Raw genomic sequence first — 19,566 nt, 5'->3', positions numbered from 1 at the left:
GATTAGTGGATTGAATAGAATTAAGAGTACTATTTTTTTTGCAACTGGGGGGGGGGGGGTGGGGGGGGCATGGCCCCTGCTGGCCCCCCTTGACTCCGCCACTGCGTGGCCCCCCTTGACTCCGCCACTGTGTGGCCCTTTACGCCGGGAGCCCAGCCAGCACAGATCTGTGTCAGGTGTTGCTTCTGATAGGGTGGCCCATGATGGTTGCAGTTAGCTATCACTCAATGGGACCGGGATAACCCGCGACCCGTCGTGCGTACAGTGAAACACGCGACCCCATCCAAACTATGTGCTTCAGGCATTGACGTCCTATTGTTGGGTATTTTAACGATGCGAATTAATCCGCAAGCGCACGGATACGATCGTAACTTTCACCCGTGAGTATTCAAGGGTATCATTTCCACAGGGAACATGTGTGCACTAACTCCTAACTCAGTCGGTCCAAGGACACACCAAGATTAAGTGGCAAGGCTGGAGAGGATTCCTGCGGTAGCACTAAAGATGAGTTAAAGGTAGATCTCTCGGGTAAGACTCGCTTCGGGCACCGGCTTTCCCCTGAAATGGTCAGGAGACTCCGGCCAACGGCTCTACGCTATATCCGAATGTGGAGGACTGCTAAGGACCAACAGGGCTGTCACCACCTGCGGCCTACCTCACAGACCGTGAGATATAACGCAAACGAAGGTAACCCTTAGCATAGACACCACGCCTACGCTACTGATTACTACTGCAGTCTAACTATGTTTGATATTCCGTAGCAAACTACAGCACTCTGTATAAATACGGAGCAACGAACCCGCGACTAAGAGAACAGATCTCACCCATACGAAAGTACTATGCAATACAAGAATCATAAATACCAACTTACTCATACCGAAGGAAGCCAGCATCCGTAGAGGTACAAGTTGGAGAAGAGCACCGACAGGCCGGCGCCCCTCTGAACTACTCCTCACCCTTCTGCTACTCTAAGCACTAGCCTAGGAAGCGCCTCGACTTTGCAATGGAGCTCTACATCTCTTGTGTGGTGTGTTGAATGGGGTGCTCTCCTCCTCCTTTTGTAGCCTCTCCAAAGGTGGATCCACAGTTAGACTCGCGAGGTGGTACTATGCACGTCCGGGATAGATGTACGGGAACTGTGGGAGACTGCTGGAGAAAGATGGGCCTTATTTGGCCCATAGGGGGTCGGACGACCCAGGGGGTTGGTCGAGCCCAAATGGCACTCCCCTGGGCCTGCCTTCCTCTGGACAGCTGATAGGTGGCCTCTGGTCTTGATCCTTGGGTGCATCTTGCTTGTCGTGCCCATTTCATCTAGTTTGTGGGCCCTTCTTGCAAGTGAAACACAGATGCAAGATATTCTGTGCATTTCTTCCGTGTTCACTTGTGTTTTCCTCATTTTACAGATGTGGGTGTCTGCAAATGATAATTCACCCGAACTCATGGAATTCGATTAGTCATAAGCCCTATAACTAAGTTTGGTGATTATTGAACATGAAAAGCTGCAGGAGTTGACGGCTGATTTTAGGACTTAACAGCCGTCAACAATACCCCCACACTTAGCCTTTGCTCGTCCTCGAGTGAAGGAGAAAGGGCTAAGTTGGATGTCACTCCTTGGATGTAACCTGCATACATATTATTCCAAGCTTCCTCTAGTCTTGTGAACTTTGAAGTGGCTACCATGCTTTCTTAGGTTATTGAAGAATGGAATGATGCAGACTTCAGGTTCCTAGCTCTTCCTGCTTAGAAACTTGGGTTTTATATTTTGAAACAAAAGAATAGTCTTGCTCCTCAAATTGTTCTCTTGAATCACTCGTTTTGTTTTAGATCCTCACCAAGGCAAAGTTGTTGCCTTCTTTTCTCCTATCTTCTAATTAGGCTTATGTGGAGCTCAGGGTAGGAGTAGAGAGGCATGCTTGCTTTGCTTCTGTTGCTAAGTCAAAAACAAGATCCAAGCAGAAACGAGTCATACAATCTGATCAAGATGTGCAAGTGTGTGGGATTTTTTTTGGTGGATGAACTCCTTTGCATGATCCTTCTCTCTTCTTTATTTTTCTTGGATATGGACTATCTTTCTCTTCTCTTTTTTTGGCATGCCATGTGGGCATGTGGCATACGTTCTTTGGGTATGCATCTTTATTATTATTTTTTCTTTTTTTGACATGCTTTTTGAGCATGTGACATACCTTCTTTGGGTATGCATCTTTTATTTCTTCTTCTTCTCTTTTTTTTCATAGCCCACATCCTTGATAGTCACCTTAGAGAGAAAGAGTCAGGGTATGTCATTGAGTTTTATTTTATGGGTGGACGACAGTGTTTGCCATGTGAGTGGACGTGTACGTGATTTTGATCATGAGAGTATGACAAGTCTCTAACAAGGGTCAAAGAATTTGACAAAACTCAAAGCAAAATCAAACTACAAACGAGGGTTTTATCATGAAAATATAACTTTGGTCTTGGTAGGAATTTTCATTAATTTGAGGAGACAAGCTATTGATAATTTTTTTGAAAAGAAATCCCAAGTACTTTGCAAAGAAGTGCATGGTTCCGTTCATCCAATCATATCACATTAGTTAATTACTTAGATAGCATGGGGTCCCTATGAAGATATATGTTCACAAGAACTTGAAAGAATGCAAGGAATAGAGAGTATGCAAGTTTATTCATGGAAGCGCATGGAGTGCACATGGCGAATTGGCATGATTCATTGAGTTTAAATTTAGTGATCAACAAAGAAAATCATTAAACTCAAGAAGTTAGGGAGGAGTTTGAGGGTAGGGTTGTGCAAACCATCGTTTGAAGAGGAAGAAGAGGGAACTGAGAGAAATTAGAGAATGTTTGGTCGAACTAGAGGTTCGGCCTTCATTCTCTGGATTCCATCTATCCTGATCTTCAGCGTGTTGGACCGTCGATGATGTGCAACATGTTGGGGGAGAGATCACGAAAGAGTTGTAATTGGTGATTTTGAGAGATCTCCCCCACACTTATTCTTGTATCTGTTTTTATTCAAAAGAAAAACAACAGGTGGAAACAACAAGGACTCTATCAGTTTTGAACACCGGGGAGTCTAAACTTTATTCAAATAAAAAGTGAGAAGTGCTTGAAGCACCAATTTTTTAAATTTTTTTTGGAGAATCCGGGCTATCTTCCGGCAGTGTTTTGTTTATGGTCGCGAGCTCGACCATGTGGGTTCATCCTGCAGCTACCATGGTGATGTAGTTCCCAGCTTCACCACCATTTATTGATTTATCGCCGTTCAAGCTGCAAGGTTAGTGCACAAATACAACTACGAGCCCTACAAAGATATTATGATAAGCAAAACCAAATACATCGTAAAGGGCGTTAACCCTTGGATGATCGTAAAACTCGCAGCGACTTGGCACAAAAGAACTCGGAGATGTCAAGGATGAGCACGATCTTTGTGATGAAAACTTCATGCTCATGGAGAGAGTGGCTTGATCTCCGGATAGAGAAACTCGAGAATGTTCATGGCCCCATAGTGAAAGAGGATGTGTAACTCTATGGGCCAAATGAACAATTCCGATTTCGGTCACGAGGGAAATGAGTTTGTTTCAACTCATCCCCTCCTTAGGTACAAAGCTTTGCATTTCATCAAAGATGAACGTGGTGGCAAAGCAATCCATTCTAAGCTTCCAATAGAAGTTTATTTGAAATGAAGGGTGAACATAACTTCTATTGGGCATCAATCAAAATCAAGGATTAAGAACTGAACTTTGATTCACTTGATTTGATTGGCATCGATCAACAATCGAGGTTATGAATGTGAATTTATTTCACTCGATTCGATCGGTGAGGTGTGGGGATGAATCTCGTAGCCGGAAGAGGAACTAAGTCCAGAGAGGATGGCTCTAAAGACTCACCCCACAGGGATAGAATGTGTGTACGAGGATAAGCTTCCAAGGGTAGCGGGGGTAGAGGTAGAGATAAGAAAAGCAAAAAGATACGAGGATAGAATGGGTAGCAGGGGTGAAGGTAGAGCTAAAGAAAAAGAAAACAGATTTTTTTTTTTGAAAATATACGAGGACCAACTAAGTTCGAAGTTAGAACAACAACCGTTCTCCTGCAACGGTGCCAGAAAGCTTGTTGGATATTTTAACGATGTGAATTGATCCGCAAGCGCACGGATACCATCATAGCTTTCACCCGTGAGTATTCAAGGGTATCATTTTCACAGGGAATGTGTGTGCACTAACTCCTAACTCAGTCGGTCTAAGGACACACCAAGATTAAGTGGCAAGGCTGGAGAGGATTCCTGCGGTAGCACTAAAGATGAGTTAAAGGTCGATCTCTCGGGTAAGACTCGCTTCGGGCACCGGCTTACCCCTGAAATGGTCAGGAGACTCCGGCCAACGGCTCTACGCTATATACGAACATGGAGGACTACTAACGACCAACAGGGCTATCACCACCTGCGGCCTACCTCACAGACCATGGGATATAAGGCAAACAAAGGTAACCCTTAGCATAGACACCATGCCTACGCTACTGATTACTACTGCAGTCTAACTACGTCTAATATCCCGTAGCAAACTACAGAACTCCATATAAATACGGAGCAACGAACCTGCGACTAAGAGAACTGATCTCACCCATACGAGAGTGCTACGCAATACAAGAATCATAAATACCAACTTACTCATACCGAAGGAAGCCAGCATCCGTAGAGGTACAAGTTGGAGAAGAGCGCCAACAGGCCGGCGCCCCTCCGAACTACTCCTCACCCTTCTGCTACTCTAAGCACTAGCCTAGGCAGCGCCTCGCCTTTGCAATGGAGCTCTACATCTCTTGTGTGGTGTGTTGAATGGGGTGCTCTCCTCCTCCTTATGTAGCCTCTCCAAAGGTGGATCCACAGTTAGACTTGCGAGGTGGTACTATGCACGTTCGGGATAGATATAGGGGAGCTATGGGAGACTGCTGGAGAAAGATGGGCCTTATTTGGCCCACTAGGGGGTCGGACGACCCAGGGGGTCGGCCGACCCCAAATGGCACTCCCCTGAGCCTGCCTTCCTCTGGACAGCTGATAGGTGGGCCATAGTCTTGATCCTTGGGTGCATCTTGCTTGTCGTGCCCATTTCGTCTAGTTTGTGGGCCCTTTTTTAAGTGAAACACAGGTGTAAGATATTCTGTGCATTTCTTCCGTGTTCACTTGTGTTTTCCTCATTTTACAGATGTGGGTGCCTGCAAATGATAATTCACCAAAACTCGTGGAACTCGATTAATCATAAGCCCTATAACTAAGTTTGGTGATTATTGAACATGAAAAGCTGCAGGAGTTGACGGCTGATTTTAGGACTTAATAGCCGTCAACACCTATCTCTCCTCAAAACCTGTAGATGACACTTTCAAGACAACAGTATATGTGTCGGATTGCGATTCCGACAAGTCCACTAGGGGTATGCCCGGCAGTAGATTTCAGGTGGAGGATTCCAGAGCCAAGAGGCCGATCGTTACGTGATGACACAAAGGGTTAGACAGGTTCGGGCCACTAGAGTAGCGTAACACCCTACGTCCTATTGGTTGCTGTATTAGGGTTTGCGAAGTTGAAGATCATGTTGTATATTTTCCCTATGGACCCCCCACGTCCATAGGCTAGGAGTCGTGGGTTACAAGTAAGGGAGAAGATCTACTCGGGTTGTTTATAAGGAAGCCGGTCGGTTAAGATCTCTAGATATCTGGACATCTATGTCGAGCCTTCATCCTGATCCATTAAGGACCCTTCCACCGTCCAACCGAGTGCCTTTCCGCCGAGTAGTCTGAGCAAAGTAGCCGAGGAGAGTGGGCACATGGACTCAGGGACCCTACTCGGCAGGGAGGTACCTAGATCTACCTCCGTCAAGCCCATCGAACGTCGGAGGGTTGAGACGAATCTTGATGCATCTCTTTTGCGAAGCTCTTCGGTGTTCATATATTGTCCTTTTCTCCAGCCAACTTGAATGGGATGCACCCCTGGGCGCACTCATTGGGTGTAGCCCCCGAGCCTCGGGAGGTTTTGGAGAAGCGTTTCGAGGGTCAACTTAAATCATCTTCGCTTTATCTGAGTTGTCATATCAATCTTGATTCACCTTCGGAAGGTAGTACGGAAATCCTGAGATCCACGAGTATGCAGTCGACACCCAGCCCCCGAGCAAAGTGGCTAGCTGAGTCATGGAGACACGCCGAGTCGATTGTCGGTGCCCAGCCCCCAAGCAAGGTGGCTGGCGGAGTCGCGGAGACCCGCTGAGTGATGGCACCCAGCTCCCTGAGGTGCTGGCGGAGTCACAGAGACGTGCCAAGTCAATTGTCGGTGCCCAGCCCCTGAGCAAGGTGGCTGGCGGAGTCGTGGAAACACACCGAGTGATGGCACCCAACTCCCTGAGGTGCTGGCGGAGTCACTGGTACGGGCCGAGTCGATTATCGGCGCCCAGCCCCCGAGCAAGTTGGCTGGCGGAGTTGTGGACACACGCCGAGTGATGGCACCCAGCTCTCTGAGGTGCTGGCGGAGTCACAGAGATAGGTCGAGTCAATTGTCGGCGCCTAGCCCCCGAGCAAGGTGGCTGGTGGAGTCTTGGAGACACGTCGAGTGATGGCACCCAGCTCCCTGAGGTGCTGGCGGAGTCACAGAGACGGGCCGAGTCGATTGTCGGTGCCTAGCCCCCAAGGAAGGTGGCCGGCGTAGTCGCAGAGACACATCGAGTGATGGCACCCAGCTCCCTGTGGTGCTGACGAAGTCACGAAGACGTGCCAGGTCGATTGTCGGCGTCCAGCACCCGAACAAGGTGCAGGTGCTCTCCATGATGAAGTTGTTGATTAAAGAAGAGGAGTGAAGCAGCAGAGGAAGTGCTGGTGACAACTCAACGACAGTTTGAGGAGCTGAAGAAGCAACAGAAGAGAGCAATCTCATTCTTAAGAAATCTTGATGGTGAGCACCGCTGGTACCCCTTCTCAGCTTTGATCCTCTGTCATGACCTCTGGTGCTTGTGTGATGCCATAATGAGGTTCTAAATTATTTTGGTCGTGTGATGAACTTTTTTGGTTGTAACTTATGTGCGTTCTGTGACGGAATGGTTCTATGACAAAATGGTTCCATGATGAAAGTGACACGTGGAACTCTAGAAAAATGACACGTGGAGCAACGAAAAAACAACGTGTGGAACTCTAGAAAATGACATGTGCAACAACCAGAAAATTACACGTGGAACAGCTCGAAAATGACATGTGTGGCACTCCGGAAAAGATGCGAGGACCAATGGGCATACAACACGAGGACTAAAAAGGAAACAACATGTGGATCATCGAGAAGAAGACACATCGGAGAACTGAGAAAGGACACGTGGAAACACATGAAAATGATATGTGGTCTTCGCTCGTCTCACCACGTGGCCTTGCACAAGCTCGCTACCTCGCTGTCCTCTTTTGCGACATGTGTTGCCTAACAAGTCACCAGCCAGCGTGGAAGAAGCCACGTCACTTAACGGCGGTGATGGCGTGCCAGGACTCCAACCAGTGCAGATGTGTACACGTGGATCCGGGTATCCTGTGATATTTCAGCGGCGTGTCATAGAACCAAAAATGGTTCCGCGATGAAAGTTTGTTCATCACAAGAAAAAATCAGTTGTGTGACATTTGCCGCCATTTCATCACGGGAAAACAAACTTGATGCTCTGTTTTTATGAAGTAAAATTTGTCACAAATTCATCACGTAACATTCTTTATGAGAGATTTGGGATCTATAGTGACGAATCTCGTTCGTCGCCGAAGCTGCGATTTCCATTAGTGTTTAATCTGAAAGGATCCACAGACCAAAACATCTTCTTTAATCTTCATTAACCCTCTCAAAAAACGAGAGTTGTTATGTTTAGATTGGACTTGTGGTAGAGATTTTGAGCTTAAAGATTTGTTTCTGAGTAAAGACTGTCATGTGCCTTCGCTGTTAAGCATGTTAGCTATCCATTTGCTTAAAAGACACTTATTCTGAACCCGGAGGTTAATGACTCCAAGGCCTCCTTGATCTTTTGGGCAGCATAAAATGTCCCATTTAGCTAAGCGGTACTTTTTTTCTTATTTGAACTACCTTGCCAAAATAAACGCGGTCTGTAGTGATTATAAGTTTCTTAAGAACTTTTTCGGTATCTAAAAAACGGACGTCATGAACATGGGAAATGAGTAGGCTGTTAAGTAAATATTGTCCGAATTTCGATTAGGCATGGCTTAGCTTTTAGAAATAATAGTAGAGATAGAGATATAGAAGAGATGTTTCAGATGTATACTTGTGCAGGCAATCAAGCAAAATTATTCCGGCCGAACAGATGATGAAATCCAACCATCAATCATGCTCATGCATGCGTCGCCCGATGGGAGAGGGGATGGCACCTAAATTTGGAGCGCCTGGCGCTGCATGCCCCCGAGGATGGCGGAGGCCGCCCCCGCTGGGCCTGGAGCCCCGGCGGACGAACGGCCATAGCGACCACCCAACCCAACCCCCCTGTCACCGCGCCACCGAGGTCGCAAATAACCGGGGGGGCATGCGCGCGTGTGTGCCTCTCTTCCTCCCTCCCCGCCCGCACCGCCACCCCACCCCCACCCCCGGCGCGCATCGCGTCGCGTCTCTCCCGGTCGGAGGCGGAGGAGCGGAGGACCACCGCCGGCGCCGACGCATAGGCGTCCAGGATTGTTCCCCCGATCCGGTCCCGCCCAACCCCGTTGCCGCGGCAGCTCGATCCGACCGACTGACGACTCACCGGCCGGCGGGCGCCTCGTACTCTTGTAATGGCCTCGCTCTCATCCCGTATGCTTCACCAGCCGTGTCCATTCTGGTTGTGCTAATGATCAGTCACTGGGGTTCACGGGTGGGTGATCATGCCGTGTTTTCGGTGCACAATTTGTTAGAAATCGCGGTTTTGATGGTGTGTTATGGATTGATCATCGGTTCCTGGTTGATTTCTCTTTTCTAAAAAAACAAATTTACGTGTTTTCAATTTTGGTTTCACTTCGTGTGCTAATCTTCAAAGTTGAATTCGTCTGATTGATCATCGATCGGCTGCTGGTTCACATTTTATAAATTCATTCAATTCAACTGAGATGCTTTCAAAAGTTTTTCTTTCCATTTTGGCAACCTCTAGCATCTCATTATTGGAATCTGGATTATGATGTGTTCGTTAAGGGGTTGCCTTTTACTTGACACTAACATGCACATTATCAGCTGTTAACATAGAAGTAAAGGATGGCGTGCGGGAACCTGTGCTATTTTTGCCCTGGGCTGACGACACGGTCCAGGATGCCCGTCAAGCGGTACAAGAAGATCCTTGCAGAAATCTTTCCCAGAACACAGGTTTGGAGTTTGCTGCATCCCTTTTATTTTTGTCAAGTGTGACCATGTTGTTGCTTTCTCTGTTGTGGATCTATTTATTGATTGAGCATGTTTTTTTTCCTTCTGCAGGATGAAGAACCTAATGAAAGAAGGATTGGCAAGCTGTGCGAGTATGCTTCGAAAAACCCTCTTCGAATGCCAAAGGTTCGTCCCTTGCTCTTGTTCTTGTTTTTTTTTCTTCTAAAAAAAGAACCGGTAGGATTCTGCCATGCTTGTATTGATATAGAAGAAGTAGCAAGAAACAAAAGGAAACTAAATTGGACCAGGTCCAAAATAAGGCAACAAAAAAAAAACACCCCAAGAGAGCTCGAAGCAATTAGGATTCTCTCTGTTGCGTTTTACACCAGAGTGCAGTCACCTCCTTGATTCTTGCGAACAGCGTCTTAGTCGCCGTCGAGTGCCAGGAGTCAGAAAAACTCCGCATGATGTTCAATATCCATGCTTTTTTGTTTCGTTTAGAGAAACCTTCCATGGTTTCTCGTCCTTGTACCCTTCTTTACTAATAGAAATGAGCACTGTCTGTGCTTGTTCGTTCAAAAAAAATATATATCCAAGCTATTAAGAGTGTGAGCGAGCAAACCGCCCCTTGCTTCCTCATTGGAATTTAGTTGTTTTTATGCCAGGAGTGTTCTGACTTTTTGAGCGAGTTATTCTTTCTGCTAAACGAACCTTCAGAATACAATTTGTCGGTATTATAGCTACTGCATCACAAATTATAAAAATGCAATGGGGCAATGTTACTGGAAACTGGAGATGCCTCATGGGACATTGTGCTAGGCTTTGCTTATGTTTCGAGCATTAGTGCCCTTTTCTGTGGTGCTCTTGTTTTAAAGTAATCCTTATTGATTAATATATTACCAAACATGAATGACTCTTGATCTGTTCTAACAAAATTCAGATTCTCAGTAAGCTTGTGGTCTTTTGCATATTGACATTTGAGCAGATCACAGTTTACTTGGAGCAACGTATTTACCGTGACTTAAGAAGTGAGCAGTATGGCTTTGCAAAAGTGGTGATGTTGATATATCGCAGGCTATTGGTTTCTTGTAAAGAACAGATGTGAGTCTTCCTTTCAAGTTTCCCTTGCTCTTATGCCACTGGATTCTGTGAAGTTACGTGTATTAATCTAGGAGCACCCTAATGTCAATAATCTTATTTTATATTTTCATTTGGTTTGCTATGGATATACTTCTTACACTTTATTATTGCTTTTAGTGGTTACAGTTATAATTGTTATTTTCGTAATGCAGGCCGCTGTTCGCAAGTAGCCTATTAAGCATTGTACACACTCTTTTAGACCAAAAGAGGCGAGATGATATGCGCATCATTGGGTGTGAAACCTTGTTTGATTTTGCTGTCAATCAGGTATTCCTATCATGGTGGATACCATTGTCCATTAGAGGTATTCAGTTTATATAGAGGCTTATGTCATTATTGGTGATCTCGCTCTTGTCTTTATATTCCAGGTGGATGGTACATATCAGTTTAATTTGGAAGGTCTGGTTCCAAGATTATGTGAAATAGCTCAAGAAGTAGGAGAAGATGAGAGGGCACGGGCCCTGAGAGCGGCAGCCCTGCAATCCCTTTCAGCTATGGTAAGTTCTGTGATCAGGCCATATCAAACAGATATCTTGTTCCAAAAGGATGTTGACAAACTTCCAGCATAATAGTAAATCTAATTCATTTCTAATCATGTGATAAAAGAAAATCTCATATGCAATAAGTACTTGCGACTAACTTCAGATTTACTAGACTTATGAACTATGCCTAGCTCAATTGTTCGAGGGTGTGGATGTATGCCTGGATCACCCAAGTTCAAATCCCATTTCATGTAAATTTCGACTCGTGCTTCTTTACAACTAAACATGTAATATTGTAATTTGTAACTTCCTGTTACTATCTTTAGAAGATCGAGATATTTCTGCAATATATACTCCCTCCAGTCATGCATACACATCAGCAGGATCACAACATGTTTTTGTGAATTGTGAGTGGACAGAGTAGCTTTTTAGAACGTCAAACTCTGTTAAAAATATTTCAATTATGCTCCATCACTAATTAGATTGGACTCAAATGAATTATGAAAATTGTTTCTTCTCAAATATTTATGTTCTTTCGTATTCCTCTAATATACCATAACCACTATGAGCATCTAAATTGTTAAATGAAATTATCTTAAGCCATAATATTATGTAGTTTGTTTCGTTGTGCAGATCTGGTTTATGGGAGAGCTTTCTCATATCTCATCAGAGTTCGACAATGTAAGTAATATCATCAAGCAACTTCTTTTTTCTTGCCTTTATTTCCTTTTACTATGTACATGTCAATCTTGTAGTTACATCTAAAGAAGAAATATTATTTGGTTACTACCATGGTATCATTTGGTTACTACCATGGTATCACTTTTACAAGGAGATTGCAGCCACAAAAGTTTCATCACAGCATTTGTTTCTCAATTTTATTTTCTAGGTTGTTCAAGTTGTACTGGAAAACTACACACCTCAAAAGACGCAAAATGATGGTCAAAGTACTGATGCTGACAACCAATTGATGCAAGAAGACCAAAATACTGGGCATCCTCCTTCCCCTTTTGTCATTCCTATGCTCCCCTCTTGGGAGAACATAGTTGATGTTAAGGGAGGAGTTAAACTGCAAGAGTAATATAATCTTATTTTTTTCTCATTTTTATTGACTTTGTCATTTCTTCTTGTACAGTAAGTAGTTCCTAACATACCACTATGATGCAGAGAAGACGCTAGGGATCCTAAGTTGTGGTCCAGAATTTGCGTGCACAATATGGCCAGGCTTTCTAGGGAAGCAACCACATTCCGACGCATCTTGGAATCTTTGTTTCGGTACTTTGGTAACAATAATTCATGGTTGTCAGAAAATGGACTTGCTCTATGTGTCTTGTTGGACATGCAAATTTTAGTAGAAAGCACAGGTGACCCTTTTCATTGTAGTCTCCGTGGCTATGTATACTATATATGGGCAACGTGTTTACTTATGTTGCTTAAATGATTTCTGCAGGCCAAAATATGCACTTAATGTTGTCACTACTGATAAAGCATATTGAGCACAAGGCAGTAGTGAAGCAGCCAGACATGCAGCTTAGCCTCGTGGAGGTAGCAACTACCCTTGCAGAGCAATCCAGTGCTATGGCTTCAGCAGCAACTATAGGTGCCATAAGTGATCTTGTGAGGCATTTGAAAAGGACATTCCATATTACTCTTGGAAGTAAAGATTTGGAATTAGTAAAATGGAATGAAAAATTCCGGAAGGCCATAGATGAATGCCTTGTTCAGCTGTCGAAGAAGGTGCTTTTGCCTTTCTCTCAATCTAAAGTTTTATGTTTCCTTCTTGTTACAATTGGTCTATCTATATAATATGTTCATTAGTCTCATATATATCAACATCTATGTACAATGCATATAATTAAGGCTTATTAAGATTGTTGTGTTGGTCAGGTAACTGATGCTGGGCCAGTTCTTGACATGATGGCTGTGATGCTAGAAAACATTGCAAGTACTGCTGTTGTAGCTAGATCAACTGCAGCTGCTGTTTACCGCACAGCACAAATAATTGCTTCCGTGCCAAATTTGCAATATCAGAATAAGGTATACTGTTAGAACTAAGAACTTGAAGTGTTAAAAATAATCTCAGCAACACTACTTTCTTCTGGTTTAAAACTTATCTTCTATACTTGATGCCAGGTGTTCCCTGAAGCTCTGTTTCATCAGTTGTTGTTAACAATGATCCACCCTGATCATGAAGCTCGTATTGCTGCTCACCGCATATTTGCTATTGTCTTAGTCCCATCTTCTGTTTCCCCTTCAATTCAAGCCAGTCCCTCTGGGCAGGCAAAGAAACATGACATGCAAAGGACACTCTCAAGGGCTGTGTCTGTATTTTCTTCTTCGGCTGCTATCTTTGAAAAGATGAAAAAGGACAAGCACTCAGACAGTTCACTAGGAGAAAGCAAGGACAGTAGTTTGCATAACATTGGTGAAGGGACGGGACAACACAAGACTCAGAATCTGCCTGCGTCTCAAAGCCGTCGACATAGCATGAAAATGCCTAATTTTTCCATGAAAAGAGGCCCTTCAATGGCCATAAGAGCTCCATCGATATCAATCAGAGCTCCCTCAATATCTCTGAGAGGTCCTTCAATGTCTTCGAGAGCATCTTCTATGTCTGTAAAAGAGGACCAAAGCTCCTCGAGTGAGGAAACGGTATAACTAATTCTAACCTGGATTTATGAATTAACAATGAGATATATTTGAGCAAAATATTTCTTATCATGAATAATTGGTTGTGCACTGTGCTGAATGCATTCAGGAATCAGTGTTGGTAAAGCTGAGCGCTCGTCAGATTACACTTTTGCTGTCATCCATTTGGGCTCAAGCAACATCTCCTGAAAATACTCCTGCGAACTATGAAGCAATTGCTCATACTTACAGTTTGCTTCTGTTGTTCTCTGGATCCAAGGTAACCCTACTTTCTATGCATTGTTCTATTCCTTGACATGACAACCTTCTTGTAAGAGAGGAACCTGATAACTATTAAATTGTCACCAAGTCCAACATTTCGTTGTGGACATGAGGTGGCCGAGTCTCTGCATTGCAAGTTTTGTTTGGATCTGGAAATCTTTTGGGGGAAGGGAACACAAGGGGATCTTATAAATGGTTCTGGCATGACTAGAGCCCCAAAGGAGTCCCCTCTTCATGATCCCTTAGGCCCTTAATATAGGGTAGGGAGAGGGAGGTAAAAAAATATATGCCAAGCCTTTGGGAGGGTACAATAATTACAAATGGGCCTTACATGAACTGTCTATCTACATGAGCTAGGTCATTTCCCCAACACTATTTAGTAGCTTTTATATACAGCGCTGCTACATCGATGATATGCCAGAAGGTTCGTCTTGATTAAACATTCTGATAAAGTCTAGTTGATGAATATGCACTACACAATTTAAAGTTATAAGATGTTGGTGTAACTTTAATAGGTCCATTTGGTTTCTGTTGACTAATGCTAACTGCTCAGTTATCCGTAAACAAATGTTGCAGGAACTAGTTCAGAAAACATTGTGGCCGAAAAATCATGATCTTTTTAATAACTATGAATTATTACACAAAAAGTTTAATTTTCTTTAGATCTCATTAGAGCTCGATGGAACTAACCTCATAACCCTGAAATCACACAATTTTACACAAGTTTCTATTGTTCTATAGTCTATACGTTCCATGATGCCTTAACTTACTTTTCTGTTCCTTCTCTCATTCTATGTATTATCTTCCCTTACCTCATTCCTAAGCAGCTCTTATGTGGATTCCTACCATTTCTTCTAATGAACCACCTCATGCCTTTCTTTAGCTCAATTAAAGCATAAGGAGGGACCTTAGGGAAGGAGAGTGGGCATGTCAATCATTATGACTTTGTCCTATATGCTGATGTTTTCTCCCTTTTCCTCTTCCAGGCATCAACTTTTGAGGCTCTTACTCAGAGTTTTCAGGTTGCTTTTGCTTTGAGGGGCTATTCACTCACTGAAGCAGGTGATACAGTCAAATTCCCTTTGAAGCATTATAAAGTGAACATAAACTCACTGTTCCATGTAAAGTTGATCGTCGTGTTGTACATGATGGCACAGGAGCTCCACGTACTTAACTGTGGTTTTGACTCCTTTCTAACTGCCTTCTTTTGTCTTCTTTTATCTTGTAGATTCGTTACCACCATCTCGGCGCCGGTCCTTGTTTACTCTATCCACAACCATGATTATTTTCTCTTCACGAGCTTACAATGTGTTGCCACTTATTCCAATCTGTAAACAAATGATCAATGACCGCGCGGTATGTAAGAACAAATTTGAACCCTCATTTTATTCTTCTGCATTTCTTTTCATTATATGTTGTCTAACTCCATAAACAGTACAGTACAGAATGATGGTATAAAATATTAGTTGGGAAATAGTAGAAACACATTAGGGAACCAAGCTGAGGGTCTGAATTAAAATTAACCTTTAAGTAATCGAACTTGCTATGCTGTATTGTTTCTCTTGTATCTACCCTAATATTTGTTTGTAAATCATTAGCTTTCAATATTAATGGTTTATGGAAATATCTTTTTTATTTTTGAAAGTTTCTGGAAATCTTTTTTACTACATTGTGAGTACTGAGTTGAGTAGTGACAGTATAACAACTGTGTGTACCCATGAACATCGATTCTTCATCCTTCCATCTTATGGTCCCTTGCTATCCTTCAATCTAAATTACTCCCCTGAACTATAGCCAAAGTTTGGATAATCCCCTAAACTATTGTTTGGTTCATTTTACCCCCCCAAACTATGCACTTTGGTTCAAATTACCCCCTAATACAATTTGTCTTTTTCATTTCTCCGTGCATTGGTGGAGTCTTAAGCTGAAATTTTACAACATGATAGTACACATCATAACACATCTTAGAAAAATACATCATAATTTTTTATTATTATTTTGATAGGTTAGGATATTTAATAATAAATTAATCAGTGGAGTTCAAAATTATATGAAAAATAATGATGAAAATTTTATAACAATTTTTTTTACTATGCATTGTGATGTCACACTACTATACAAAATTTCAAATTAAAATTCAACTTGTGTATGGAGAAACAAAAAAGATAAACTGTATTATGGGGTAAAATGAACTAAATTGCATAGTTTAGGGGTAAATTGAACCAAGTTATAGTTTAAGGGGTTATCCAGATTTTGGCTATAGTTCAGGGGAGTAATTCAGACTTTTTCGGAGTTCAATTGACAAATGTGGTTTAAGGTGACAATAATGATGCATAGGTTTGACAAACACCCAATTTATTTTGTTAATATAATAAGGTTTTGCGTTCTTGATCTTCAAAGCACCTCCGCTGCATCTTAACTCCTATGTACTCTTCACGTATGGTGTGGCCCTTATATTTAACATTTGTTTGCTATTTTGCTTAGGCTGATCCATTTCTTCGTTTGGTGGATGAGAGCAAACTTATGGCTGTTAAAGATTCCCCAGATGACCCATCAAAAATATATGGATCGCCGGAGGACAATGCTAATGCACTGAAGTCCCTTTCAGAAATAGAACTATCAGAAAGTCAATCTCGAGAATGCATAGTCTCCACAATCATGAACAACATTGCAAATATGATGGATGTAATGTTGACATTCCTAATTGTATCTTGTTCTCATAATTTTGACTAAGTTCCACGCGGCTGCTGATGAGTTCCCTAGTTCTGCAGGCGGAGTTGCATAATGTGAGAAGCCAATTGCTAACCGACTTCTCTCCAGATGACATGTGTCCTACAAGCACTCAGTTCTTTGAAGCACAGATTAATAATCCTTCATCAGAGTCTCAGGAGACTGACCACCATCATGAAGAGGTACATATGTCTGGCTCGTGTATCAACAGAAGCTTAGTTTCCATGCTAAAAGAGTATGTTTTCAACAGGCTATGTTGATTGACCTGGGGAATGATCATGATGCTTTTGGGGAAGTTTCAGAAAGCACAGAAGCTTGTGCATCTTCTGTACCTGCATCAGATCTTCTGAGTATCGATCAGCTTCTTGAAACAGTATGCTCTTCATCCTAGAAACTCATCCTTTCTCACTTATTTTGTCTGTCCCTGGGCTTGCATGAGTGGTCACTTGGCATGGTTACGTTGTAGTGATAAAATCTTTTTTCATGCCTTTCAGGTTGGCGCGGACGCAGCACCTCAGGCAGGAGCAGCACCATTGTCAGCAGACATGGCGTTCAAGGATATGACCAGCCACTGCGAAGCCCTGACGGTCGGGAAACAGCAGAAGATGTCTGCCTTCATGAGCTTCCAGCAGAGCGTGCAAGCGTCAGGCCTGCCAGGCAGCCAGCCCCACGACATGGAGCTGGCTCTCTTCCAAGACCAGCAGTTGCCTCAGGTACAGTACCTCTCATTCTCAAGGCCATTCTCTCACAGAATCCATTTCAAAATGAACGTAATGCAGATTGCAGAATAAGGTACTCCTTTTGTTTCAAATTATAGGTTATTTTACTTTTTTATCCCCAAGTTTGAGCACTCGCTTTATTCAAAAAACTTATGCAAACATAGTCAAATTTAAATTATTCTTCAAAAGCAAGCCACAACAAAAAAAGTAATATTTTGCACAAATTTTTAAATAAGATGAGTGATCAAACTTGGCTTATAAAAATCAAACAACCTATAATTTGAAATGGAGGGAGTATTGAGCATTGACATCAATGATCCAAATTCTGAGCAGACCACGGCGCGGAGCACCAACCCGTTCGCCGACGAGAACCTGCAAAGCTATCCGCAGGTGATGAACGCGCCCAACGGCGAGAACCCGCACCCGCAGCCCGGTCAGGAGTTCCAGCAAGAGTCCCTGAAGCTGCCCGCGGCGAGCCCGTACGACAACTTCCTCAGGGCTGCTGGCTGTTAGAGGTGTGTCCATCCTGCAGCAGCCAGGCTATCAGTTACTTGACATGGATGATACATGGTGATCTCAAGATCGATAGTCCCAAAAGGCACGCGTGTCGGTTTTCCAGTTTTTGCAGGAGGAAAGGAGAAAAAAGAAGGTATGTCCGTGTCTGAGGCCTTAGAGGCTCAACCGGATTCGACACCCATTCTTTACGTATAGCTGTGTGTGTATATACGTATACGTATAGGTTGGTTCTTGTGTGTATTGTTGCCTTTGCCAATGCAACGTGTAGAGGGGCTGGGGGGAGCAGTGCCTTCTACCGCAGACTGTACATGTAACAATGTTGCAGAAATCATATAAAGAAAAATGACGTGTTCGAAAACAAAAAAAATGGGATGCCGACAGGAATCGATCGCCGTACGGCATGCACGGCAAGTTCTCCATCACGACGAACTTGCAGTCATGGACATGGACGGCAGCATCATGGTCTTATTCATGTCGCTGTCACTAACCAGCCATTCTAAATTGCAAGGTTTTAAATAGCTAGCTATAGCTTCCGCTATAGCTTCTAGAAAGGGCAGCCGCTATGGCATTGCGGCTATAGCCCGCTAAACGCCGTAACGGTAGCCCTGCCGCTAAACGTCTTAGCCGGCGATTTAAAACATTGCTAAATTATGGATGATCACATCGGCATTTACAGAGATCGACCTGAACGGGACCTGGCAACCCAATCCAGTACTCCCTCTATCCCAAAATATAAGCATTTTTAGATTTGATCAAAGTCAAATCTATTAAACTTTGACCATTAATATTCTTATGAGTGATTTATTTTAGTACGTTGCCCATTACTTCTTTGAATGTCTTGTAGCTCGAGCATGAATTGTTCTTGGGCTGCCCCCAGTTTTATTTTGGTATGCGTGAAGAAGTGCCTTGTTGCTGTGCTGCGATGAGGCAATAAGAAGACGCCATTGCAAGCTTGCATGCAATTGTCTGTTGGCATTTTGTTCTGACGACGTTTTCTCTGCAACATTCCAGCATATCTTTTGACTACATTCAACTGCCTGATTTGTCCCTTGGAGACTTCATGCATGCAATTGCACCAATCAACTGTAATCCTGGCCATCGTAATCAGTGTCTAGCAGGCACGATGGCCGTTTCAGTCTTCTGGAATAATCCGCACACACCGATTTTTCTGACCAGTTTAGGTTACGGACACCGGATAGGAAGGCAACTTGCCACCATCTTTTACTTCTTTTTATGACTGGTTTTACTTTTCCGTACGACAATTTGATTTTGTTAATGCTGTGAAGGTCGCTCGTCAACACTCAAATGTGGAGATCGACGTATAGAAAAATCGAGATTCCACACTGGACCTTTTGACGCCAACGCACCACTAGAACAATTACTTGTTTGTTTTCTTTTATACAAAGGGGTCTCCATTTTTGCGAGAGAGGAAAAAGGGCGGGAAAAGTGGGAATTTTGGCCTCTCCTTTAGAAAGAGAGGCTCAATGACAAGCGGAGGGTGTGCTGGAGCTGGAACCCAGCCCTGACCCTCAGCGTGACATTCAGAATTTCCAGATCAGTGGATCGGAAGACAAACCGATGGTGAATTGCAGGAGCACAGCTCATCTATCATCACAGGGAAATGCTTGGATCCGAGCGTCTGGATGGAGGTGAGAATATAGGACACAGGGCCCACACTACACCCTCCACTGTTTCTCATATCCACTCGTTCCTGTCATCTCTCTCCACTCGTTCCTTCTCATCCACA

At 43.5% G+C, this 19,566-nt stretch overlaps 1 protein-coding gene across 1 annotated transcript; it reads left to right on the top strand.

Annotated features, from left to right (window-relative positions):
- The first annotated feature begins 9,217 nt into the window (after window positions 1-9,217).
- LOC120648668 (protein SEMI-ROLLED LEAF 2-like) lies at window positions 9,218-18,147 on the top strand. The gene is made up of 19 exons (XM_039925376.1): window positions 9,218-9,325; window positions 9,434-9,508; window positions 10,308-10,423; window positions 10,615-10,729; window positions 10,831-10,959; window positions 11,578-11,625; window positions 11,834-12,021; window positions 12,112-12,308; window positions 12,395-12,681; window positions 12,832-12,981; window positions 13,078-13,596; window positions 13,703-13,852; window positions 14,841-14,916; window positions 15,083-15,210; window positions 16,339-16,539; window positions 16,626-16,766; window positions 16,835-16,957; window positions 17,079-17,297; window positions 17,637-18,147. Exons 1-19 carry the CDS (start codon window positions 9,218-9,220, stop codon window positions 17,814-17,816), a joined length of 3,150 nt encoding a protein of 1,049 aa, XP_039781310.1. The 3' UTR covers window positions 17,817-18,147.
- Window positions 18,148-19,566: the final 1,419 nt, after the last annotated feature.

Source organism: Panicum virgatum, chromosome 9K (assembly GCF_016808335.1).
Source record: "Panicum virgatum strain AP13 chromosome 9K, P.virgatum_v5, whole genome shotgun sequence".
Lineage (NCBI taxonomy): Eukaryota > Viridiplantae > Streptophyta > Magnoliopsida > Poales > Poaceae > Panicum > Panicum virgatum.
Note: the sequence above shows the minus strand (reverse complement) of the source record. Positions and strands in the feature narration are given on the sequence as shown.

Coding starts and splice junctions, on each gene's coding strand:
- LOC120648668 (XM_039925376.1), top strand. CDS start 9,218: ATGGCGTGCGGGAACCTGTGCTATTTTTGCCCTGGGCTGACGACACGG. Junction 10,960..11,577: donor TGCAATCCCTTTCAGCTATG/GTAAGTTCTGTG, acceptor TTCGTTGTGCAG/ATCTGGTTTATGGGAGAGCT. Junction 13,597..13,702: donor GCTCCTCGAGTGAGGAAACG/GTATAACTAATT, acceptor GAATGCATTCAG/GAATCAGTGTTGGTAAAGCT.